We start from the raw sequence: 27,658 nt of genomic DNA on the forward strand, positions 1-27,658 counted from the left end.
AAACCATGTTATTTTATTAATCTGTACTGGAAGCATTGAGGGGTTTTGATTTGGAGTTTGGTTTTTTCCCTAATGTGGTGAATTAATGATATTTATAATTTAATTGTGTTTAAGGATTCCCTTTTTGCCTACCTTTTTCACCCAATGTTTAGATTTCATCCTGTTTTCTGAAACTGCAAAGAGATAGGCTTTGAAAAATGTTCAGTGTTTTACATTGAGAGTAACAGAGGACGATTATACCTATCATATAGGAAAATATTTGGTTGATGATCCCACTAGGAGTATCATGTATCAGTTTGTTATTCTTCCATGCTAGAATTTATATGTATTTTTACCCTTATATTCTTGTTGGTAAATCACATTTAGTTGTGGTCAGCAAATCCTCACAGCACCATAACTCTACACAAGAAAAAGCAAAAGTTGGTTGGATTACTTCAATATTGATTTACAGTTTCAAGGGGGTTTTATGGTATTGAGCTGGTTGTACAAGCACATGATCCAGATCTGTGTGTTTATTGGCTTAGAGAAACATCTATATAGGACTGGAATAAGGTTCCTTATGATGTCTTCTCATCATATGTTATGTTCTACTCAAAGACCTTTCCTATGCTGGAAATGAAGCTCTTTGTTAATTATTGGGTCCTTTCTTGGACCATGCATGCCTTCCAACAGTGTTGTCTCCTCTGAGAAACAAAAGGTATAAAGAGAGCACAAAAATATATTCAGACTGAGGAATTTAGTTCCTTTCCATAAATTAGTTTCTATTATAAAAATTTCTTCCATTTACATTATTGTTGATATTAGCATGCTTTATGTTTAGCAGTGTTTAATGTTTGGGAGATTTTATAGAGTCAATTATCTGACTTAAATAAGTGTATTAGTTATTGATCCCATGGCATGGAGTTCTTCTGAATAGGGATAATTTCAGATTTCTTCTGGATGTAAATGAAAGCTATAGCTCAGATAGGGCCTATTTGTCTTTAGTTTGGAAAACAAACAAAAAACCTAGGAAGGTCAAATGTAAAATATCTTTACAAGACAACTCAATGTAGTAAGAACAGTGTCATCTCATCACAGACTTCAAGAACTTCTCTGACACAAGTGGAGCAGAAATCCTGGGAACAAGTGAAGGGAATTAAATTCTCTTAAGAATTTCAGAAAGTTTTTCTAGAATGCAAGGAAATCCTTTCAGAAGGAGGCTAATTCTATTGCTTACAGAAAAGAAACCGAATCACTCTGGTATTGAAACAAAGCCCGTTCTCCTTTTGAAGAATTTTTGTGCTAATTCTCTGAGTCTCTGTTGCAAAAAAAAATGCATAGAATGGTTTGGGCTGGAACAGACCCTTAATTAGTTCTGACCCTCCTCTCATGGGCAAGGAGACCCTCCACTAGTTCAAGTTGCTCATTGCCTCTTCCAGCCTGGACATTTTCCAAACAAGAGAAGCTTAGGGGTTGTGTTTATCAATTCTGAAATTAATATTGAACAGTTGTACAAATTTTCCCACTTTGTTTATTCTTGATCATTTTAACTCAGGCTAGAAAGACTCCATAGAGATGCTGCTGTTTATACCAGACAGAAGATTTACCAAAAACATAAAGACTAACTCCTTCCTTTGTTACAGGAGTTAGCAGATGAAACTCCATTGAAAAAGAGTTATCTTTAAGGTCAGCTTCTATGAAGTCAAGTTAGAAGAGCTCTAGAGTAAGCCAAACTCTTCTGTTGCTTCCCTCAGTGACTTTTACGTGAATTTCCAGATGACAGTAATTTACATCTGCTAGACTCCATGATTTCATCATCATACTTGCTCCTTAGCCCTTTTCTCCCCCACACTCTTTGAACTGAGGTTTCCAACTAATGGCACTTCTGAGACAGCCTGTAACTCTCAACTTGGTGGTTCATTGGTGTTGTCCTCACCACCACTAACCCATGCACCTTCTCCTGACAGAAGCAGTGAATTCAGGTAGATATAGACACTGGGATTAGGAGCTATCAGGTGCTGCAGCTGAAATGCTTAACTGACAGAAGAGTTATTTTACAGTTCCTTGACAATCTTGGGCTGTAAAGTTAATGTCTTTAAGTTAGTGTTTTAAAGCAGATGGAAGAAACACCTACATGGAGGTTTAATATGTGTGCGTTATCAGCATCAGCTGATTTGATATAACCCTTCTGAGCAAATATAGGCTTTGTTTGTTAAAGGAAGTTCAAGATTCCTAGAGTCTTATAATTAGGATTTACCAACTTGTTTAGAGATGTTCATACTTCTTTAAGTAATTGATGAAAAAATTTACAGTGTTTCAGCAGAAAGCATATTGCAGTCACAGCAGTCCATTTATTTTTTCAGTCCATTTACTGATGAATTTGCAGTTCTTATTTCAGTGTAGGTGAATTAATAAGAAGAAGAGGGTAGAGTTTATCTCCATCCAGAACATTGTTGTGCAGTAATATTAGCAGGCATATTTGTTCTCATCAGCTTGGCTTCCATAATTAATAACATTAAAATCTACAGTCTGTAATTGATCATTTGGAAGCAACAGTAGTGTAGCACCTTGTTTAGTTTACTTTCAGTTGATTGGTTTTTAAATTGACATTGTTGTTGGTTTGGGTTTATTGATACTTACCATGGTCCTAATCCTGATTTTTCATTATGAGGTTCAAATATTAAATGTTGAGTGTACATTCTGTCATTGCTTTGGAAAGCACCATGTCAAAAAGGAAACACTTTGAACCTGTGTGCAATTTCTGTGACCTTTTTTCTTACATTAAGTATTTAAACCAGTATTTTCAGCTGCAAGCAACACCATTGAACTGATGTAAGTTATTTCAGATCAGCTGAGGTGATGGTGGAAGTTCCCCAGCGCCCACCTGAGAACCTGCCCTTTAAGGTGGGACAGGCTTTAAGGTGTTCTTTAACCTGCTCTTTAAGGTGGTGGGCTTCATGTGTTGTGATGCTGGGAGAATTCTAAGTAGCTGAAATATCTCATAATTTAAAGTGCTTGTCCAGCCTGTGCTGCTGAGCTTGGTGTCCCAGTGGAGGAGAACTAACGATGGTTTTGGGGAACAAGAAAGGGATAAGATACATTGTAATTATTTACTTCACAATAATACTCTTTTATTTCTGATGTATGAGGTAGCTACCATGTATCATTAGGTCATACTCAAGCAATATTATTTGGTTATTGTCTAAGGGGTTTTTTTCTTTATATTTTCTCCTTCTCTGTCTTAGTTTGTAAGACTTGTATTGTTCAACACTTTGAAGACAGCAATGACTGTCCCAGGTGTGGCAACCAAGTGCATGAGACCAATCCACTAGAAATGTTAAGGTAAGAATCTATTTCACAGCATTTGCTGAAATGCAAGAACAACAACAAAAAAAATCTTAATGTTTTTATCCTAAAAGGGCAATAATTGTTTTGCTTATTTTTGTAATGCATATATGAACTCTTCTAAGCCATATAGGTTGTCATTTTCTCAGCTCCCACTACAGTCTAAATTGAATTTTTCAGATATAATACAAGGAGGAAACAAAAGGGAAAGAGACAGAAATAGTGCTTCTATTGTACAAGTTAAAAAAATAATATCGCTATTAAACAAATAAATGAACCAGATACCTTTTATTCTTTATGTGAAATTAAATTCTGGAGGGTTGTTTTTTGAAATTATTTAGGGCATTCCAAACCTCATGGCAAATTTTTATTTTTAGAGCAGCATATAGAAAATGAGTCATGTTAAAAGCTATGTTTTTCAAGGCATAAGTCCACCAATCTGAATTGAAATCTGCTGTAAGATTAATGAAAAGACACTCATGAAAATAAGTTTTTACATTAAAAATACCCTTTTTTGAGTTTTTAATATTGTATTAACACACCTTTTAAAATTTTTTTAAATTAAATTCTGGATTCACTTTTAGTGGTGCTATGTTGAAACAAAGATGATAGACATCCAATAAGATAGAAAAGTTTGCAAATGTAATCATAACTGGAAGAACTTCATGTTTTCTTAGAGTGATGAAGGCTCTCTGTGCCTTCTCTTCCAACGCTACCTCCACCCCATTCCCCAGTATTATTGTTTTGTAATACTGTTGTGAACTTAGAAGGACTTATTCTTACATTAATGTAAAAATATAAATTTCCATCTGGAATTTACTAGGCTTGGTATAATTTTCTGATGTCATTGGTTTTGTTACAATTTGTCATATATTGCATTGATTTTTGCTGATCCATGTGTGCACATCCATTCCCAATTACGTACCAAGAGCATAACTGAAAGAGATTCAATTCAGCAACTGTAAAGGGTGTTATTGGCCTAAGACTTTGTCATCTGAATATTTTTGGAAGGGTGGGGCTGAGCAGGTTCATGTAGATTATTTTTCTGATTTCCTGTCAGTTTCTGAGGTGCTGTGTGAGTCATAACAGAATATGCTGTAGGCTAATAATAAGCTGAAAACAAAAGCATTTAGAAATATTTCTTTTATTCTCATAGGACCACTTCATATGAGATGAAAAATGCATTTTCTGAAACATAAAATAGTTGTTTAGTAAACAAATATTGTCCTTTGAGCAGGAAATTATAGATGAGTGAGGAAAGTTGAGAGCACAAGCCAGAAATGTGAGAAGAGCTATTTTCTCTGCAATTATTTCCTGCAATTCCTTTTAGAGTCATTTGGTCTCTTTGCCAAGAAACTGCATATAGTTAGTAGTTTCCTGGTTGTATTTTATGAACCAGCTTTAAGCATTTGCTAAACTAATAATGAGAAGTGCACATGAGCCATGCAATGGAATTATCTTTCCTGGATGCTGCCTGCATAACTTAATACAAGAGTTACACTCTGACCATGGAGATCAGCCCCATCATTGCTAAAGAATGCAGTCATTTTCTGAGAAATTGTGTTGAACACCACTTAGGAGTTTTAACTAAGATCTCTCAGATAAGCTTTATAAACTTCTTCTAAACTCAGTTCTGAGTAACTTCATAACTATGTGGGCTTTTTAGATGTATCTCTTAGTTGGCAGCACTTAGGGTCTCTTGTAACTAGAAGACTAAGTCTGAAATTCAACATTGAGCTCTAAAATGAAAATGTAAAATGTAGGAAGAGTGTTAAATTTTAAGAATTCCTTTTACTAATTTAGCAGAATTCTGCATCATCAGTACTCAATAGGGTCTGTGTTGATAATGCCATAAGGGCAGACTTCTTTTTTCTCTTGCTAGCATACCCCTGTGCATGCAAGTTTTCCTGAGCAATAGTCTTAGTTTGGTTCACATTTGCTGGTAATTATCAGAGTGTTGATCTTGTAACTCATTCAGTATTATAGAAGGGTTGGAAAAATGAGCTATACTAAGCTGGCAGAAATGCTTGATTCTTTTTTCTATATGGTCTGGTTTTGAGACTTGGAAGATGGTTGGAAGATGTGGGAATGGAAAGAGGTATCTCTGAAATATCAATGTTCATTTTTCAGCATTAACAGGAAGTATCATAGTAAATGACTGAGACCACCTTTTTCAAGTAGTTTCATTTTGGAATGAGTTTGTGAGACACAAAAATACAAATATTTATGTGAGACTGCTTACATGTGTGGATTATGGGAACACTGAAAGATGCATCTGAAACTGAGAATCTTGTAATAATTTCATGTTTCCCTGCATTTAAAGATCAGATTGGCCTTTTTTTTCCTGCTCCCTGTCAGAGTATTTATTACTATTTATCCTCTGTAAAGAAAGAAGTTTTTTTTGTTTAGTTTTTGGAGAAAAATTAGGTATTGACTAGAGTGGGAAGCCACTTCTTGTTTCTACCATGGTAAATTTGCAAAGTATACTGGATTTTTTTTGCTATCTTAGCATTACCAGTGACTTTTGTTTTGAGCCATTGAAAGTAAATTAGAATGTGCTAAATGGGAAATTTCAAAAATAAATGAAAGAAAACCAGCATGTATTATACCATCCTCAAGAACAGAGGGATTTTTAATTAAGGTAGTAGTGTTCTCTTTTGAAGTCCTTATTTCATTTCATTTCTTTTAATGAGTAAATTATGAAGGTTGGAGCTTTCTTACAGTGTGAAATGAATTCCATTTCTAAGGCATGTTCCCAAGTTCCCAGTGCTCTGCTGTGGGAACCTCACAGAAAGCAGCACCATGTAGTTCCCTCAGATACTGACAGAGAAGGCTGCAAGTTACACCACCTGGGAAGGTTGACCTACCTTGTATCTATCAGAAAGCCAGCACTCAGACATCCTACAATTTTAATTTCCTTCTTATCTGTGAGAAAGTGCTCTCTCTTTTTTATGGGAGGGATGTTTCACTTGCTGAATTTTTGTTGTTGTTGTCCCCTTAAGAAGCAGCAGTAAAAATGGGTTGTGTTTGTAGCTGTTTGTACCATTTCTATGGTATGACTGAATCTACTGATGGATGCCACAGGGATCTGGTCTCAGAACTTGATGGTTGGGTAATGGGTCTAGTTGTAAAGTGCAAGTACAAATTCTCTAAGGAGAACCTTGAATACTCATGTATTTATTTTAAGATGATTGTTATCAATTTATATTGATTGTAGACATTCTTCAACATTAAAAACATTCATTCTTACTCCTGCTTTGCAACTGTTGGTGAACAAATGACAGAACAGCTATGTTTTTTTAGCAGGCCTATAGTGTATTATTAATACCACGTACACACATGTATTTGCAAATATGTATATAAAGAAATATATTGTTATTGAGATGAAAAATAAGGCAATTTAAAATATGTCAGATTCTGACTGAATGTCAAGATACTTAATTTCTCTGTATTACTTAGTATTTTATTTTGTCATGACTTTTTGTTCAGGCTGTGGGCAATGGGAGTTTCTGTTGAGGAGAACATAAAGGGCAAAGGAGAGGAAGGAAAAGGAAACAGAGTGAAAGCCAGAGGAAACTGAAGGATGAGAGACCAGGAGAGGAAGTAGAACTAGAAAGCAGATGATAAACTAAATGGATAGAATAGTTGGTTAAATTAAGAGAAAAGGAAAGAAAAGTATTTTAGCTTCAGCAACAAGAGTAACTGCAGTGTGTACACTGGAAGGGACTGTGATAACTAGTTTTGGCACTAATATCAGGGTATCAGAGGACATGCCTGTGCAGTGTACTCTCTTCTGGTGTACAACACATGGCAGATTTAAATAGTTCAAATTAACTGTGCTGAGTGCTGAGAACTATCAAGTCAGAGCAGCATGGGTGCTCTGTGGTCTTCTCTATCCTGCCAAAACTGCTTTGCTGTGGTATGGTAAGTAGGAAGTAGTCTATTCAGGTTTTGTAACAGGCTTATTACCAAAGCACTTCAACACCTAGTATGATAATGGAGTTTATCATTTTCATGCTTACTACTCATGAGCTGGACCTTAAAATTGAATACTACTTTTCCAGTTTGTTCCTTCTAGTAACACTGCTGTTTGTGTGTAATACAAATTCAGAAATAAAAATTTTATAGTATAATGTTTTTATCTTTTGCTTCATTCTTATCTTTATATGTTAAAAAAGTAATTCCTTTGTTATTTCTATGATAAATCCATTTAGGATATGGTTGAGATGAGCTTTAATGCTTGTTGTCTCTCAAATTAAAATCAGTTGACTTTGACAGGATAGGATCATTATTTACCAGAAAAATGCAACTTGTTACTCAAAAGCTTTTGTTATTTAAACACTAAAAAGACTTAAAATGCTAGTATCCATTAATGTCAAATGTATTTTTTCCCTCTGAAAGGCTGGATAACACCTTAGAGGAAATTATATTTAAGTTGGTGCCTGGACTTCGAGAACGTAAGTTTCTCATTTGGTTTTGGGAACTGTTTGGGTTGGTGGGGGGAATATAGCTCTTTCTAATTTCATACCTGGTATCGATTTGAAAATTCACATTACTGTTCTTTGATGTTAACTAGAGGAACTGCAGCGAGAGATTGAATTTTGGAAGAAAAACAAACCTCAAGAAAATGGACAAGGTGATGATTTTTTCCCTTTCATCTGTGTGTTAAGTAACACTGATTATTAAGACCAGTTTCTTCACTGACCCAAGTACATTTTGTTTTTCCTGAATTCAAAGATACTACAGAAACTTGTAGTGAATCTGTGCAGATATATGGGCCTTCACATACTACTGCTTATCTATCAACCAGTATGTTAACAAACTGTAGCTGTTTTACTATTATTTCATTTGCATTATCCTAGGCTCTCACTTGCAACACTCTCACAATTGTCCAGCTGAATTCTTAATTTTCTTAATAGAGCAAGGCAGGATTTTTTACAGAGTTTTTACAAATTACTTTCTGTTACCAAATTTCACCATCTGTTAAGTAGGAGGTTGTCAAGAATTAGTTATGACAAGCAGTAAAACAGTTTTCCACACATGCCAAATAATTGTTTTCTATAGATCCCATAATGCTTTTTTGGTTGGGCTTTTTGGTTTGTTTTTTTGCTTTGTTTTGTTTCATTTTTTGTAGTTGACCCATGAACTTTGAAACTCAGTACCGAGGTGCTAAGCGAGGACTAGACCAGCTGGTTTTATGCCCCTTTAATTTGACATCAAGTTTTTAATACCATAGCCTATTTGATTTGATTTTAAAGAACTTGTGAAAGACTCTGCTAAGTTAAAAAATAGCTATTTTCAGTAAAGGGTAACTGTCAAGTAAACATCTTATATTCTTCTGCATTCATTTCATTATAATATCTTCTTTTCAACTTCGTAACATTTAATTTTCTTTTTCACAAGTTTTATTGACTTGGACTAGGCATCCATTGTGAGGGACAATGTTATTTTCTCTATTATATAAATAAATTATGAATTGCAGAACAGTTTAGATGAAATTATATTAATTTACTACAGTATGCTATGTAGTTTATACCTGTTCAGTTTTAAAAAATACTCAGAAAATATTTTTGTGAGATAGAGACATATCTTGACTGTTTAGAAAATGATCTGCTATATACGTAGAAAGAATCAACAGATAATTTGCAAATTTGTATAATGTGACTTAGTTTTGACCTATTTACTCTTCTGGTTCTTACCTTCCTCTACTAATTTAATGATAAATCCAATAGAGATGAGTTAGTAAGTGTAGTGAGAGCTTTGATTGTTTTTGTGAATGAGAGGAAAGCACTAACTCACAGATTATAGTTCTGAGTAGCTACAGATGTATCCAACTCCGTTAGAGACTGTAGCCTGGGGTTACCGAACTTTGTGTCTGCAAAGTATTTGAAAGTCATTACAACGCATTGATACAAATTATGTGCACTTAAGCTATTTTCTGCCACAAACAAGCATTTAGAATCTTGCCTGGGAAGAAATTATTTGCTGAGGATAATTTCATTTAGAAGAGACTGTTTCAGTTGTCAATACCATGCCCTGCAATCAGATTGTCACTGTAGTTTGAGTCTGTCGTTTATGTCCTGTGCCACAGGTTGCAGCACAGTTCCTAACCTAAGAATCTAAGAGCTGTTAAAAAATCCCAGGACTTAAAGTTTTCACGTATCAGAAGGAAAAAAACCCAAACAATAAAGCAGATCTCAGCCATTGGTGACTCCTGTAGGAGAGTGGTTGCCAGAAAGAATTGATGAATGACAAAATGCTATGGTACAGAGAGAAAATATTCAGTGGTACTGTCCAGCCTGAAGTAAACAAATGCTTGTGACAGGTAGACTGCACCTGCTCAATTGATAAAGTTTGCTTCCTGGACTTTCAGAAAAAAAGAAAAAATATCTGCAGTTTGATACTGTAAATTCTGCTCATGGAAGATGATAGGAATAAAATGTGTATATGATACACATTCAACTAAATGTGTCAATAGCTAATAGGAACTTGGGGATAAATCTTGCATAATTAGTGAAAGCTTAAAAATTCTAAGAGAGAAAAGTAATGAATACAGCTTAAAACTCATCTTGAATATGGAAATTGAACAAAGGCAACTAATTACTCTGTCAAGAAACTTGGTCATGGCTTGGTGTTTATTAAAGTTTACATTCCATTTTCTCATCTGAACTCTTCTAAATTCCTTTAGAATCTGGTAAGTAGGAAACTAGTAGAACTTGATCTGAAAGGTTTTTTAAAAAACATGAAGGCAGCTTATTCAAGTTAATTGTGATAATGTTTTATTCCAATAGAGAGCAGCCTTTGTTTTAAATCAAAATAAGTAAGTTTGGGATACAGAAAAGAAAGCTAAATGTGTACAATAAGATTATTATATACTGTACACTAAATCTGTAAACCTTACTCCATGTTATAGTTATTATTTACATACATTGCAGCCTTATCTAAATGTACTTGCCAGTCTTAGTATTTGAGTGCTCAACTTTGCTAAACCTTTCTAAACCATACAAGATGGTACTTTTCCAAAGAGTTAGAATTTTAACCAGGAACCAATAGAACATGTTAACAGCAGAGTGAAAGGGGATAACATTTTCTATGTGATTATGTAGTTTGTATAAGCTCTGCTAAAAAATACACAGACCTTTCCTCTTTTCTTATATTTTTTTCTTTTTAAAAGGGAGTAAGTAAATATATGGCTATTTAGTTGTAAAATCCTTCTGGAGTTCTTACAGTGACCTGTTTAGATCTGGTCAAAAGTGGATGAAGTCTAAGGTTTAGTTTGCCTTGTGATTGCATTACAGGCATTTGTCTTCACTGGATTATTGTGACAGTTAATATGAGTTGATTGGCTGTGTTACTTCGATATATAAGTGTTGGTATTAGTAATTCTATTTTTTTTTAAAAAACATTATTTTTGTCACTGAACTGCCACACTATACAGTAGGTTTACATGTCTGAGTGATTGTGATGCATGAAGAGTTGCAGGGTTTTAATTATTGAACTAAATTATAATATATATATATAATATATACGTATAATATATATTATAAATATAATTATAATTATATTATATCTATATAATTATATTATATATATATAATTAAATTATTAATTATATCAGAAGTAGACAGCCATACCCAATATAGTCCATCAACTAATTATTTTCTGTTCCATAGAAATCTGTTGTTTGCATATTGCATTAAAATTTCAGCCGTGAAAATTTGTTTCCAGAGATGTTTAAGTTGGTCAGTTTAAGAATGCACTGAGTTAAACTGTGTGAAGTTAATGTGAAGAAAAATTATGGCTCATAAAAATGCCTTACTTCCTTATATACATGATTCTTAATTACTTTATACTTAAATAATACAATCTTCATATTTTACAGATGAAAGTCCAAAAGCTGATAAACCCAAAGTAGATGAGGAGTGTGATGAGAATGAAGAAGACAAAGACTATCACAGGAGTGACCCACAGATTGCAATCTGCCTTGACTGTTTGCGCAACAATGGGCAGTCAGGAGATAATGTTGTCAAAGTGAGTAGCAAACAAGCTGTGCTGTACTTATTGATGACAAAATAGCATCTTATAAGAACCAAATCATTCTATAACCATTAAAAATAAACCTGATTGTAGTGACCTGTTCCCACTTCACGCTTTTTTAGTCCTTTCCTTTGAGGCATTTCAGTGCATCTTTGGAATTTTATGAAAAATACAGTTCTATACAGAAAGCCATCTGTGACAGTGGAATTTTTGTTTGTGTGTGGATTATAGTTTTGTAGCCTACAGCCTTTATGGTATACAACTGCACTACACAACAGATTACAGCACACCACAGAGGTATTTATAAAGCTAGCTGAAGATGAGCTGCCTTGTACCTTGAGGATTACTGTTTTAACATGCCAGAATGAACCTGCTTATCAAATATGTGGTGCGCTGAATGACTGGGATCCAGATCTTCTGAGCTGTAAACCTGATTCTGACCCTGATGTGTTGTCTGTAGCCATGGGGAGATCACTTCAGTCTGCAAAATGTGTGGAGTAATACCTGCCAATTAGTGTTTTAAGAATTAGGGATATTTGGTTTCTGTTCCTGAGGGGGATTACCTAGCATACTTAGTCTACAAGAAAGTTTTTAGGAATCACCTTAGGTTTTTACAATGTTTTATTAAATTAAAAATAGAAGGATAAAATGAAAAATATATTTAAGAACTTTTCTAATAAAGCTACTTGTATTTTTTAAATGTTATGTTACATGTATAACTTTGGAGGTTCTTAACACTTTTAAGAAATGCAAGATTTTCTTTGACCCCCAGTGTTACTAACACAAACACACTGATTATTTAAGTTCTTCTGGGGGTTTTGATGGGTTTGGTGGTAGCTGGGCTTTGGTTTTTTTCTTTCCTCCCTTCTGTATCTTTTAGAAATATCTCAAGAACCAGGGTCAAATGAAGTTGTTTGTCATCTTTTAAATTTTGAAAACAAGTGAACAAAAATGAACCTATGGTGTCATTACCAATTAGAAGAGAATTCGTTACTGATTGAAAAGACTATCAGTTATAGGTGCTCCTGCACTAAAGATTGCTCACATGTTTTTTAAATTTTGAAATTTCTAACATGTTTTTCCTGATTTGTTGCTGTTGCTTTAGGGCTTAATGAAGAAATTTATCCGCTGTTCTACTCGAGTGACCGTGGGAACTATCAAAAAGTTTCTCAGCTTAAAATTAAAACTTCCAAGTTCTTATGAGGTACATTTGAAAGAAAGATGTTTTTATTTTTATTTCCCTGCAACATAATATATTTCTGTGAAATTTAATCATGTTTGAACCTGCTTTCCCTCTTTCCAGGGATACAGGAATTTAGACTGAAGCACAGACTATTTCTTCAGCCTGTTCTTGTACAGGAGCCAAAGGCTCCACGCAGGGCAGGCTGTCTTTAGCACCAGCAGCAGCCTCCCAGCTTTGGTCAGGAGTAGGGCAGAGTTAGGTTTGGTGCACAGGTTATAACGATGCAGAGGAGTTTGTCACGGTGTCATGACATGCTGATCAGCCTTTTTGGTGTCATTTGGTTTTTAATCTGTCCTTAATGCCTTGTGTTACAAAGATTCTGCTTACTTTGAAATTTTACCTTTTTTTTTTTTCTGAAACACAGAAAATATTATAGGTCTAGTAATGAAAATACTGTCAAACATTTGCAGTGGCAGGCAGCAGTAAGATGCTATAATACAGTTTAATGTAGGCATTTTTCATGCTGAGATCATTGCTTTTCTCTGTATTTTGCTTTCAGTTAAGGAATGTCTGTGTACTTTGAAGTGCATTTTCCTTGTAATTTCTTAGTTATTTTTAAATTAATTTTTTAAAGTTTCTTTACAATCTATTTTTTAAATGAAAATTACTATACTTCTGGTTTATATCTTTGGGTTTGAAAGAGTACTGGCATAGCAAGGTGGCCTTCAAAATACTGCACAAGGCTTTCTCTTCAAATGGATACTGTGTAGTGTAGCTAAATATAGGGAATGTTTGTCTGCTGGTGATTTCATACCTTGGTAGCAGACTTCCTTCTGTCCACACTTCAAATAAAAACACAAAAGTGAATACCAGGGTACAAAAAACCATATTGTCAGCATGCTGTCTTCATCCAGCTCTGATATACATGTCTGATGGTATCATTATATAATGATAGGAGTGGAAGGATTAACTCTGGAGATTCACTTAGCAGTTCCTTTAGACATTAAATTTCTGCATCCCTTTGTCTTACTGTTTGTTCTGTTGTATTTTAAGCTGGATGTACTATGCAACGGAGAAATCATGGGGAAGGATCACACTATGGAATTCATCTATATGACAAGATGGAGACTAAGAGGCGAAAATGTAAATGCTGTTACATTATTGATAAATGATATTTTGGTGTATTTATTATAGACACTATACATGCTTTCACATCTTAGGCCCAAATATAATCTATGACCCTTCAAAAAACCCCTATTTAAAATGCCTTCTACGTGTTTTCTGAATTTCTTATGTAAAACCCTATGGGTGAAACCCTTCAGCACATATATTGTGTAGATTCTGAAAGTTCAGAATAGTGGATGTATGATGTGTACATGCAAGTTGTGCTCAGAGTTTTAAGTCAAGTAAGTGGAAACCCAAGCCCTTGTTCTTCACCAAATTTGTTTTTGGTGACCTTTGGAGTTATAATAGTTGGGGAATCTGCATCCAACAGTTCTTCAGTAAGAACCTGTTTTGTTCAGTCAGTAAACTGAAAGTGACACTGAAAAAATTACTGGTGAAATCTAATTGTTTTATTAATGTTTCTGTTAATACTGCATCTATTCTTTTTGGATATGCTGTATAACAATAACATTCAGATAACAGCCAGATGGGTTTTCCTTGCTGCATGTGTATAAGTTAGAATTGCAGTATTTAACTTTTTTAAAAGACTTTTTTTTTCAGAAATTATATTCAGTTTGGTTTTGTATTGCCTTGTATATTATTTTATTAGAAGTCCTATCCCCTTTTCTTCTCTTTCTTTTATGCATTTGTTTGTGTGTGCCTGTTGATTGGTCTTTGTAGCACATGCAAGTTTGTCTGTCATTACTAGTGGAGGCTAAATTGGAGTGCAGCTGAGGTTAAGCATTTAATATACCTTAATGTACTGATCTGGAGAAAATTCCAAACTTCTTCTATTCTTTTTTTGTTTAAAGCTTCCTAGTGCTTAGAATAATAAGTGCTGGGGCACGGACAGAAAACACGGAGAATTAACACATTGTAAAGTTAACAATTCACGAGTCTCCTGAAGTTTTACCTTAATCTGAAGCTGGAGGGGGAAGGATAGATTTTGATAGGAATTAGGGAGATCATTGTATATAGGCAAGTATTTGATAAATTTGAAAGTAATGTTGCATTGAAATTTGGTGATTGCTGAAACCCCCAAGAGAGCTTTAACTAGAGTTTTTTCCAATACTGCCTTGAAACCAGTGGATGTCTGTTTGGTTTGCCATGTTGTATTTCTGTTAGCATTGGCTGTCCTCTTAGGAAGTGTTGAGGCAACAATTTCAGTGATAATGGAATTTTTTCATGGCATTTCATCCTGCAGCCCTTGCCTACTGCATGAAATTAGAGGCAACAGTAACTATAATCTTGCTAAAAAAAATTTGCACTAAAAATTTTCAAAAATCTCAGAACTATAGTTTTTAACATTTAGTGAATGCAAGAGTTCACAACTCCTGCTTAAGTTTGTAAGCGTATTTATATACATACAGCATAGCCAGGTATGTGTTCATCTTCTCTTTCATGTAGCTTTAAATCACTCCCCTGAAGTCAAAGATGATTAACACCTCTAAAAATTTAATTTTGCTCGTAATAAATCCAGTAATATCTAGGCTTCTATGATTTTGTTCTCCTCAATGAAGTTGCAATGGTAATTAATTAACAATATCCTTCTGAATGAAGATCGAGTGAATCCATTGTCTTCATCTCTGAGCTTTTACTGCATAGCTGTGGACCTTACATGAGATAGACAAGAAAAGGGAAAAATATCCATTTATTCATTAAACAATTCCTTCCTGTTTTAAAATTAGTAAATTGATTGTAACCTTTACATTTAAACTTTTTTTAAAAAATCAATAAATGGTAAATGTGTATGTCCAGCTGTGGATGCCTCTTATCTGATCAGAAAATCATCTCCTCCGCAGTTTCGGTGTCAGAACTGCTCATCTTCGCAAGTCTGCTCACAGGATGGCACTTTCTATCAGGTAAGAGGCACTCACAACTGTGCATACTGCAGTCACTAAGGTCCTGTCAGCACTCCATTGTAGTTCAGCTTGTGGAGCTTTTATAATTCCTCACTATAAAGTGCTAAAACTCTGTGAGCAAGGTCTGAGCATTTTTATTCCTGCAGCACAAACTTTATTCAAAGGATTTAGGAATTTGTCTTCTGTGCCATAGGCCAGTTTTTGTTTGTGTTTTTTTTTTTTTTGAAAGATACTGTTCTATAGGTTGATATGCCTATCAGCCTCAAACGATTATCTGCTCTTGCTCTCTCATTACTCTAACTAAGCAGTATTGGGCAGTCACTGGCAAGGGATCAAAAATTAAGAGTGTGAATTAAGAGACTACGCTGGTTTCATCTCTTTGTGGGAATTCATATGTCCTTTTTGATGGAGTAAAAAAATGTTAGATTTCTCTAAACTCCTTTTCATATTTTTAAAATTAGAAACTGAATAATCTCTAGAAGCAAAACCTCCAGAACCTGCAAACTGAAGCTGATAGCTGATGTCTAAATTTCAGTGACCGATCTGCTTCCTTGAAACAGTATTTCAGTTTCCTCATTGAGAATTTTGATTTTAACTTATTTCTAAAAGTTACTTTGCAACTTTGGAATACTATTTTTGTCTTGAGGAAAGTTAGAGCTAGTGATAGAGGGTCACTCCTCACTAGTGGTGGAAGTGAACTACTGCACTCATGCCTCCTTCAATAATTAGAATTGTCCCAGCATAGTGCATTTGATTTGTACGGTTTTGTGATTTTGTTTGCTAAAACACTGAGCCTCACTGGTTTACTTGGCAATTTCAGTGTGGTGATTGCTCTGTCTCTGCCTGTGTTCACTTCCAATTAGATCTGCACATGTTTAGACAATTTATATACTCAAAGTCAAAATGTGAAACAGTATTTAAATGAAATGGTATTCATGTCCTGTGCAAAGAAAAAATTAATCAGAGACCAAGTAATTTGTGATACCACAGATACAGTTTTGTTAATTGCACATGCAGATTACATGTGGTGCTTCCTGTCTTCTCTCCTAAATACTCCTGGTACTGTTAATACCTCTGGGTTTACCTTGTGATTTCTCTGAACTCCAGTTTGTAAATCTCCTGCAAGTGTTATCACATTTAGTTCTGGTGATATTTTACTATCATGGCATGGAAAATTTATTAACCCTGTAGGTCTCTGGGGCTATATCTTTGTTTCTTCATCTCTGTTGCATTTGAAGAATGAAGCAAAATGTTTCTGGTTTTAATGATAGCTTCTGTAATAATTCTTTGTATTTCCAAATTTGGAATTTAGAAAAACTTATATTAGCTTTGCCTCTGTTGTATGGTGGGTAGGTATTTAAGGCCATACAGCTGCTGAGACAATGAGATTTGCCAGAGTTTTATGCTATAGAAAATACCCAGTATGCTAATGAAGAAGAAGATTTGAGACAAATGAAATGCTGACAGACGGAAAAATAAGAGGTTTGAGCAACAAGTGCCCAGATATTCTACAGCCCTTTTGGGAAACCCATCCATTCTTCCCTGCCATTCCACAAGTTCTGTCCAATTTAGAGACCCAAGAGGTTGATTTGCTTTTTTTTTTTTTTTTTTGTTTGCTTTGTTGTTGTTGTTTTTTTTTTTCAGTAGGAATCAATAAAAACTTATCACTAGATCTGAGGTTAAGGAGTTTGGATCTGGGGAGAAGGTCATCTCTCAGAAAAACAGCTGACAGCAATTTGACCTTTTTTTATAGTCTAGCTATGGAACCTCTGTATATATAAATTTCCAAGTACATCACCTGTAAATATACTTTGGTTTAGAAAGTATAAAATGTCAAGATTGCTTTTTATCAAACACAGCAACACAGAAAACAGACTTGTTTGAGCACTCCCAAGTATAAATATAATAAAACATAAATATTGAAATATATAAAAGATACAGAAACTGTATATCAGTGACAAATAGCTAATAGATTTGAAGTACAGGGATGAATTTAACATTGTCATATACATCTGTCTTAGAGATAAGATTTGGCTATTCTAAAGGCAGTCTTTAATTGCATTTTCTTTGTATTGTTTATGAATCACGTCTTCATGCTTTCTTGTCTGTTTTTGTTGTTGTTTTTCCCTTGCTTGTTTTCAGTCTTACCCTATGGTACTTCAGTATCGACCTAGAATTGACTTCGGTTAGACCAAAGGGCCAGATCCCACTGAGATGAATCCTGCACTATTTGTTTACCCATCGACAGATTGCACAATGAATGGATGTGCCTGGATTGGGGGGACACAGCCAGAATTTCAGCATGCAAATAAGGACATTGTCTTTCTTAAAATTGTCAGTTGCATCTCTGTTGTTTCTATTAGAGCAAGCCAAGTGCCATTCTGCTACTGAAATGTGCATAAGATATTTGTGTATCTTAAGAGTGTGCTGCAAATCATAGCCAAAATCATGAAGTGTACAGTCAAGACTCAAAACCTATGGAATATTTTTGCTTGCGTGTTAGAAAACTTTTCTGGTCCTACTATTGATTACACTAGCAAAATGGCAGAGTGCTCATTCATGTGGTGTTGCAGTTTCACACACTTGCTACTTTACTGAATATTGTTGTTTAAATCATAGAGTACTGTAAAAATAACTAAGGATTATACCTTGACAATATTTTGTACAGAAAATATATTTAGAAAAGTGGTGATTAGGCCACTACCTTTTCCTTGATAAGGTTCTCATGGGTCCAGGTATAGCTCACTCATGAGTGTGCAACAGTCCTTTTGCAGTGAATGAAGACTAATTACACTGAACAAGAGGTGTAGAACATGGTAATTCAAAATACTAATTTTAAATCTTAAAATTGCTAATATTGCTTGAAAGCATTGTAGCCTTTGTGATTGCACTTTCCATGGTTTCCCTGAAGTTTGGAATTTGGGATATTAGCTATTTTTGGAAAAATGGCTTCTGGTCAGATTACATTTCTTCTAATAAAACCTCCATAAAATGAAGGTAAAATAATACAAATGTCTATGGAACAACTAAATTCCTCTACAAAATTATGGCCAAGGCAAAATTTTTCATAATTACTACTTTTCATAATAAATATTTTCTTTTAAGATTGAATAGATGTCTATAATATACTAAGACAAAAAATATATAGCTTTAATGACATTACTGTATCTCTTGTGACTATCTGGAGTTTAGAATTCATTACAGAAATTTTCATTAGTTAAGTCACATCATAAAACTATTTCCATAAAATTAGAGGTAATGCAATACTGAAGATTAGCAGTCTGACCAAAATAATTCTTCAGGTCATCTTTTTTTCCTAAGACCTGGTTGTGCTGGATAAAAAGTGATTGTTGCCTTAGGTATTACAAGCATATTGGTTCTAGTATGGGATGTTCCTTGGGGTTTTTGGTAATGTTGCAGGGAGCGTAGCAATGTTTATGTTTTCTGTCTTCTGTTGTCTTTGCTTAAAAGTCAGTTGAGTTTTTCTGATCAGATTCTCTGGAGATACTTATAGTTCAGTCATGTTATGTAATTTCTACTTAGTACATGCCTGCTAGTGTTGTAGATAGCTATTTACTTTCCTTATGCCTTTTGCATACAGCAAAAAGGAACCAAATCAATTTTTCACAAGCTACTGTAGAGTGAACTGATCATTCTTAGATAGACAAAGTGAAAAATCTTTCTTGGGATCAAATGCAAAAGATAGATGTGAGGCTTTGTAAGTTTATGTTCATGTACAGTAGTATGTTCTGTAGGAGAAATAAGCAGGTTGTGGATTAGGTCTGTCCCCTTTCATGTTGTTAAGCATTCTAACATTGGTGACTTTAGGAATCCCATGAAGTTGGGTTGAATCCTACCACTGCACTCCAAAGCCCATATGACATGCAGAAATCAAGATGCTGTAAATAGCAGTCTGCTAAGGAACCCTGCCATTACAGGTCAAGGTTGCACATATTGTGGAATGCCAGTGGAACTGGGGAAGGAAGATGTTTAGGAAGAAGCTGCTGCCCCTTTCTGCAGTGTGCTGGCCAGCACAGGCCCTGCTTTGCCCAGAAACAGGCAGGGGGGACGTGCTGGCTGCAGGGAGCAGACATCCTGCTGCCCACCCAGCCTGTGATGCACTACCTGACAGAAAGAAGGTGCTCCTTGTAGGGAGGGCCCTTCTCTGCAGAGTCTCTCGGAAAAAATAGATTCTTCTTGTATAAAGAAGTCCACCTCATGGAGCAGCTTGGAAGAGCAGAGCATGCTTTCTGATTGAAAATCATTCTTCTCTTTAATATATACAGTTGTTTTGTACAGTAGAAATAGGATATGATTTGTAAATATTTACATGCACATACCAATTACACCTTACAATTTTTATATATTTCATGTGTTTTTATACCAGAATTTTCACTGTAAATTTGCTTGACATAAAACACCTGTTTCAGTTTCCCAAAACTAATGCTAGGATGCTTAAGCATAATTTCTGCTTGGTTCGCAGCACAATTTTTTTCTCAACAATTGTGTTTGCTGTTTTGAAAAAATTTGAACAGACTTGTTGTTAAAAGACGGGAACATACAAGTTTTAATCCATCCACCTAACAGGACCCTTGGAATTAGCACTATTTTACCTTGGCGGTGGAATGGCAACTAATAGAAGCTTTTTTGACTGTTTGATAACTTCCTATATTCATAATTCAGAGAATCATGAATTTTCTCAATCAGAGATGGACATTGGTTTTAATTCCTGGTATTTTCTTGATGCAAGTTAAAGCTAGATTACAGAAGGCAAATCTTCATTTTGAGCATGGAAAATACTGACAGATCTGAACCGACGTTCCCAGCTGCGAATGGCGGCATTAAATGCATGAACTAACCACCTACACTTTCTGCATTTCTGATTTGATGGCATGGTGCCTGAGTGCTGCTATAGTTTAATCATTTTTTTAAAAGTAAAGTGCCAGTGAAATACATATCTTAAGTGGGCAGCTTGTTCAACACAGGCACTGCCTTCTTTACAGCAAATTTTCACTCATATAGTACATATGTGCCATGCCTCTACAGATACACAGATTTATTTGTGCCAATTAAGAGTATCTGAGCACTATAGGAATATGAGAATGCATGTGCAGATTCCTGTGTGCCAAAGATGGGGTAAATTGAAATGAGTACCTAGGCATTCCCTTCAGACTGCACCATATGCCATGCTAGAACTGATGCCTGGCTAAAGTCACACATTCTGAGCATTTCCATGACAAGGTGTCACCACTGCATCCTTGTAAAACATAGGAATATAAAATAAGTGTTGCTGCCACTGTGTTTCTATGACTTTTCCATATTAGCAGTATCTAACTGCAGATGGACCTAAAAAATTCTGCATTACTACCTAACCTTTCTGTCCCTTATTTAGCACATTTGGTGCTGCTTGGATTTTTTTCCCCTAGAAGTGAAAAGCTCATTAATGAAAATCATAAACAACTTTTTTTTGAGCATAGCTGGTTGCTGCATTTATTAAGTAACAAGCCATCAGCTAGAATTTAGAAACAAGATCTGTAATATCTCAAACAATATGGAATTAGATGATTAATCAGTAAATATATCTTCCATGATGCATTACTACATTCCTGGTAGCTAAGGACCTAGTCCTGTGAAGGAATTTTTTCATGAAATACCAGATAATATTGCTGCAATAACTGAAGTGACTCATCTCTATAGTTGGTATTGTTCACATGAAAGCTTTGGGGATTTGGGTCCTAGGAGTGTGCAGTGCAAGAAAAATATTGTGCATACTCAGCCAGCTTGCAGTTATGCAAAAAAAAGTTACACAAGTATTATCTTGACTTTACTGAAAATGTTACACAAAGTGAAGTGCCTGATTATTAATATAGAATACCTTTTAAGCCCATTATTTTCATTTGACAGGGTAATATTTGCTTCTGAATTTTATCTATGGTCTTAATATTTTCAGCAAGAATATATCATAAGCATACTGTATTGAGAAGCTTTCATGGGAAAAGAGGATAAAAATAAATGTGTTCTTTTAGATAGTTTAAAACCAGCCTTTCTCAGTAGAAATTATATTAAAATAAGTACTTTTATGTTGAAAATATTTCGTTTTCTGCATGAGGAACCCTTTAATTCTGGATCTTCGTCTTTTTGTCTCCATAGGTTCCAACAACTTGACTTGACTTTTCTGCTCTTATCACAAACAGTTCTAGTGTGTCTGCAGGAGAAAAGAGACTGATCCTATCCCATTCCATTTAGATATAAGCTAGGCTCTTACTGCAGACAAAATAATGGTCCAGAGTTCCATCTCATCTCTCTCATGAATAACTGGTGTACATGACTTAGTGAGAGAAGTAAACAATTTTTCTTCCCTGCTGTTTAAAAAAAAATAGGCCATGGCTTAGTCCTTTAATTGAACTAATCACTGAGTTGAATTCTTTGTTGGTTTTTTACTTTTTCATATAACTGCAGACAAGAGGTATTTATTCACTGACCAGAAAAAAATTATTCTTGATTCACTGATCAAACTCATTTTTGTTCTGGAAAAGTGCAAAGGCAATTAAGGCTTACATCCTTATCCAAGAGTTTGGTCCAGTTACTTCTCTTAATCTGGCAGATTGAAAGCATCTCTTAGCTTCCTCTAAAAATGCATATATCATGCTGCATATTCCTTTCTCATTTTACTTGAGGCTCTGTTGACTTCTTATTTTTCTCAGTTAAAATGTCTAAACAGGCACCCTCTCTCCAGTAATTAATTCTACGTTCTTAGACATCTTTTGACCATTCCCATACTGCATCCCATTTCCTACCCAAAAGTCAAAACATTAAGGACTTATAAAGGTGAAATTGCGCATGAGGTGTCAGTCAGGTTGCATTTATCAGACAGTTCTCATGGATTTCAGCAGTTTTCACAGCTCTGCATTTTCAATCCTTCACAGTCAATTTGAGCAAGGTTATGCTTCTATACAGGTTTCAGCTAAAAACACTTCTTTGAGGAGGGATTGTAGCCTACTGGAGTGTGTTCCAGGATGAGTTCCAAAACATGAGGGAATTGATTCACCTGAAGGAAATGTGAAAACTTCCAACTGCACATTTACCTCTAATTTTGTCACATAGGGGTTGTCTGACCTTCAGACCTGAGCTGAAACATCCCTTGCAGGAATGTCCTTCAAAAGATGATCCTGCAAGATTTAATTTTTTTTTTCATAAGGAGATGTACCTATTGATCTTTTCTACCTTCTGTCTGCACTGTCTGTAGGTCAGATTAAAACCTTAGGTTGCAGAATAGTAAATTATTTAATTAATTAATTAATTCCCAAAAGATCCTTCTATCCAAGGTATGTGCAATAAATCTTTTGCATTTGGGTAGCTTTTTTTTAACTTAGGTCTCTGTGGTCCTGGAGGGGAGTGAAGCAGAGGAGCTCTTTACATGGGTAGAAATGTCCAGGCTATCTTTTGGATTTGCAGAAGGAGACAAAGTTTGGTAAGATCAGGATGGAGGAGAAATTCTGGAATGAGAGATGTCTGTAGAGCAGTAGATTTTGCTGTTACATTCATTTTAACCAAAGATAGGCATTGGTTTGACTTTGCTTGCTTTTCTGAACCATTAGGTCCTGTTCTTTGAAGTAACTTCTACATGTATTTTTAGGACATGCTTCTAACACGGCTGACAGTTGACAGGATGAGGTGAACAGAAGTAGCTACTGTGCATTTTCCTTTTTCCTTATGACAGTGTAAAGCAAAGAGTTGAGAGAAGGTTACTCTACAATATACAAAATAGCTGCACAGTAAAATGGTTTTGCTGCTAGTTAACATACTGAGGGTTTTATTACAAATGAAGTTGTAATGAAGATGGTTATTGTCAAAGTGCAAGGCACATATTTTATAATGGTATTCTACTCTTAAAATTCAGTTTTGTATTATATTGAGTATGGTAGATATTGTTCTTGTTGCCTCCTGAATTTTGTTGTGGTAAAATGAAACATGCTCCATTTTTACTGAAAAAATATCACACACTTATTGATTTAAAATTACTCTTTGTTGTCAGATGCTTAGTTTGTTCTTAAAAACTAGGGTTTTTTAAAAATAAACTATTTTTATGGATAATCTGATTGCCTGATAGTTTTAAGGGACCTATTTAATACCAAAGGTAATGCCACCCAGAAATGAACTTGGAATATGACATTGACACTTTCCTGGAGTGCCTAAAATGTCAAGAGGTACCTGGAGTCAGTCAAGCAGAGCTGAACCAGTGGTAATTGTCTGTGTCACCAAGCTGAAGGATTAGGCACACCTAGCAGTTTCCAAAACAAATTAGAAATGAAAGAAACACCAGGAATAGCATTGAGGTTTAGTCAACAGACATAGAGTAGCTCTGAGTCCCAGCTCATGCTCCTGAGGAAAAGCACAAAGGCTTGCATTTACTGATGTGTCTGCTATACCTGGCCTGTGAACTAACAAAAAACTCAGTGTGCTGTCAATCCTGTAAACCTTCCAAAGCACAAAATAGTCACCAAGCTACTTTTGGGGTTTCTAGTTGTAGTTCAGTGATATTTTGGAGGGTGGAAAGGACTGATTTGGAGGATAATGAGAAGATATTAAGTATGTTTTACAGATTTTTATAGCTATTTTTTTAGCAAATGGCATTGCTGTCCTTGATGTGAGACCATTGATTAGTAAGAAGTGATTATTTTACTTGTGAAGTATAAAACAGAGAGAATAAAAAAATCCAAATTATCTTGATTTCCCTTTCCAGGATAGTGGGTAACTAAACTGGAAAGTAATAGGTCAATATAATTATTTAGCTGGCTGAAAGATTTCATTCTAATACTTACTGATCATATTTTTTTCTCAAATAGAAGCTTCTTAGCACAAACATGAAGCAATGCATCATTTTTTCCCTTATTGCAGACTTAACTATCAAAAGGAAAATATTTTGCATTTTTTTAAATTAATGCAAAGCCTGAATTGTTGGATGTTCCAGGCTACTGAATAGATGATATAGAGTTACTCTCAATGGATTTTTTGGGGGTGGGGGCCTAAGTGTCCTTATATAAGCTGTGATCCAAGTAAAAAGAAAGGAGCCTATGGTGAGCAGTAATAATGTTCTAATGCTTCCTTGCATTTGATCAGTAGTTACCAGTTTTTAATAAAGCAGCCCTCACAGTACTTAGGAGCTCATAGAACATATTGTGATCTTACGTTGCTAATTTGTTTTAAAATATGAAATGTTTTAAGCTTTTTGTCAAAAGTGATAACATCCTATTACAAATAAACCTTTTTGTGGTTGTAAAATTTAGCTTATAAATCATTCAAATTGAAGTGAAAAAAACACAGGTCATTGTTAATGACAGTCTATCCTACTCTTACGAATATATGTATTTTTGTAAAGGAAAAGCACTTGTAGATATTTAATCAGTCCAATATCTATCTATGTTAATGTTTTGGAAAAAAAAGAAGAAAACAAAATGCTGCTTAGAGAATCACTTACTTATTTTTTATTTTTTGTGCTCAAATGCAATTTCTTTTGATTTATGGAATGTTTATTCTGTGTGAAGCTGTATAGTTAGTACAGCTGGGCTAAATGCATTTCTCACATTAATCAGTTGTATCTGACTATGATAATACATTGTGTCCAACCAGAAAGAAATTGCAAAACACAGGCTTGTGGTGCTGTTTTTTCATCTTTGATATTAGCTTCATCCTGCCTTATAACTTTTCTACTTCATAATAAGTATAAAAAATGCTAATCATTTTTTGTGCTGCATGTGTTTCAATGGACATTTCAGGGTATATCTGGCTGTTTAGTTGAATCTTACTGTGTTACTAACATTTTTTATAAGATGACAGAATTTTACATACAGTGTTTCATGAAGAGTCCCCTCGATGAAAAAGTGTGCAAGATTAGTCAAGTTTAATACTCACCTTCCTTGAAAGGAAACTGCTGCTGGGTACATGCATGGAATGTGAGGGCATCACTAAAGATGCTGAGAATTTGGGCTAATACTATTTTTTAAAATTCAGAATAATTCACTTCTGATAATATTTTGCAGCTATTTGAAACCTCACTTTCAACTGTGTTTTGATTCATCATAATGCATTAACACAGTTTCAGGGAAGAAAAAATACGTAAAGAATTCTATTAAAGTATAGTAAAGAGTGACAACCATATTTGTTTGTGTACATATTAGTGTACAATCCAAAATCTCTTTACTTATTTCAGTGGGATTCTACAGAGATATACTTCATGGGCCTGATGCTCAGTTAAGTTCTCCAGCTTGACCTTAGTGGAGTGACTTTCTATAATTATCCTTGTAGCTGAGACTTGAAATGAGCCAGGCTTCCCACTTCCTCACTTAATTTCCTTTCATGGGTGACTAATATTGCTTAAATTTACTCTTATTATACTAACCTTCTCATGAGTAAGTTTTGCAATAATGTGTACACTAGCAGTAGAATTCATTGGTAGGAACTCAACTGAGTAAATACTTGTGTCTTTGACAAACTGGGGGAGAATTTGACTCAGATTATAAACATTTGGAATGGCATTCTCTCATTTATGTTCATGCTTTGCAAAGATCTGCAGTTGATCAGGATTTGATATGTTTTATTACATGAACATTGCCCATTTTTATAATTTTTGTTAAGAGCTGATTTCTGTAGTAATTCATTAGGGTGAACATCTCAGGGTCCACAAAGTAGCAGTTTAAAATCCATGTGATCTGAGTGCAGTACCAGTGCTGCATGCTTGTATCTTTTGAAGAACCAAATATGTTGTGTTTTGAAGTACGTTTAAAAAGCACTGTAAATTTCACCCAGTTCTACCAAAGGAATGTGAGGAGTTTTTTAATCTGGAATCTGAGTGTGGCCCTAGAAAAAGTGAGACACTTATAACTGAGTCAGCCCTAGTGATCAATTTTCCATTTAGGGACAGCAAGTGCTGTACTTGGGGTTTTTTGGCAAAACCTCGTGGTTGTGCCTCTTGATGTAGAGTGAAGCCTGTTCAAATCTGCATCCACATTTGTAAGCAAGATTTATTTTGAAACAACAGCTCATGCAAAGCCTGTGAGTGGGCCTCTAGGACTTGTGTATAAATGTATCAGATATGTAATGATGTTTCTAACAGTGATCTACCTGTATGGCTCACTACTGGTGATGCTAAATTGGTGTTCCATGCTAATGTCAAGAGGGTTTACAGCACCTTTATAATGGATGATAACAAACAACAATTTGGCCTGACCTGTATGCTGCAAGATGCCTCTAGCCCAGTTGGATTAATTTTATGAAAAATCTAGATGAGCAAGAAGTATAACTAATCTGCTTACTAGCACTGAATTGCTCCTTTCTCAAAGCAATAAATATATTCATGTTGTAACATCTGTTGTGCAGCCTACAATACGAGTTGTTTTGTTGCATTGTTTCTATATAATTTATTTTGTGCAATAAAAAAATCTCTGGTTTTATCTGACTTCTTTGTCATTTGTAATAATATTTGAATTAAAACATTTGCTAGCTTTATATCTTAATCATGCAAGCATACTGTCAACTCACAGAAGTGTGAGTAGAAAACAGAATGCAGTAATATAATCATTATAGAAAAAACAGAAGCTTTTTCATGGCCTGATTTTATTCTAGTTAATGTCATAGAGGGCTACTGTTCATTTTCACAGGTGCAAAGTTCTGCCTAACATTAAAGTTGTCTGGAATTGGGACCCCATTTGTAAAATATAACCAGGTAAGTTACAGTGTGACTGTGTGCTTGAGGCTTTTTTAAAAAAAGAAAAAAAGAAAGAGCAATCCCATAGAGATTCTGCAACTTTTTTTAAACCTAATTTCAGTGCTTTTTGTTCTCTCCCTTTTTGATGTTTTTCTGAGTTAATATGGTTTCAGTAGTATTTATTATTCTGTGCACTTAGCTTTATTATGTCGTTGAGTTGTTTTAACTCTAAGGTAGTGTAAAATAAATGTGCATGCAAATTGGAAGATAGAGGATATCCTTACAAGTGAGCCCTTGGTATGAAGTAGCATTATTCACACTATATATGGAATTACTGCAAAGAAAAACAATGTAGGGAACCCTGTTTTCAAGACAACTGGGACC

The 27,658-nt window shown here is 34.9% G+C and overlaps 1 protein-coding gene across 4 annotated transcripts in view; it reads left to right on the forward strand.

The window, feature by feature from the left end:
- Positions 1-27,025, forward strand: part of PCGF5 (polycomb group ring finger 5) — a 65,811-nt gene extending 38,786 nt beyond the window's left edge. For 3 of the 4 annotated variants that reach the window (XM_058028808.1, XM_058028809.1, XM_058028810.1), the window contains 8 exons: positions 3,225-3,321; positions 7,726-7,781; positions 7,901-7,960; positions 11,207-11,355; positions 12,467-12,565; positions 13,598-13,687; positions 15,511-15,570; positions 17,713-27,025. In XM_058028808.1, the coding sequence (XP_057884791.1) occupies positions 3,225-3,321; positions 7,726-7,781; positions 7,901-7,960; positions 11,207-11,355; positions 12,467-12,565; positions 13,598-13,687; positions 15,511-15,570; positions 17,713-17,760 (659 nt within the window). In that variant the 3' untranslated portion in view covers positions 17,761-27,025. The remainder of the gene's footprint in view (positions 1-3,224; positions 3,322-7,725; positions 7,782-7,900; positions 7,961-11,206; positions 11,356-12,466; positions 12,566-13,597; positions 13,688-15,510; positions 15,571-17,712) is intronic. The other variant, XM_058028811.1, reaches the window with a different exon arrangement.
- The last annotated feature ends 633 nt before the right edge of the window (positions 27,026-27,658 follow it).

The sequence above is a fragment of the Melospiza georgiana genome, chromosome 8 (genome assembly GCF_028018845.1).
Source record: "Melospiza georgiana isolate bMelGeo1 chromosome 8, bMelGeo1.pri, whole genome shotgun sequence".
NCBI lineage: Eukaryota > Metazoa > Chordata > Aves > Passeriformes > Passerellidae > Melospiza > Melospiza georgiana.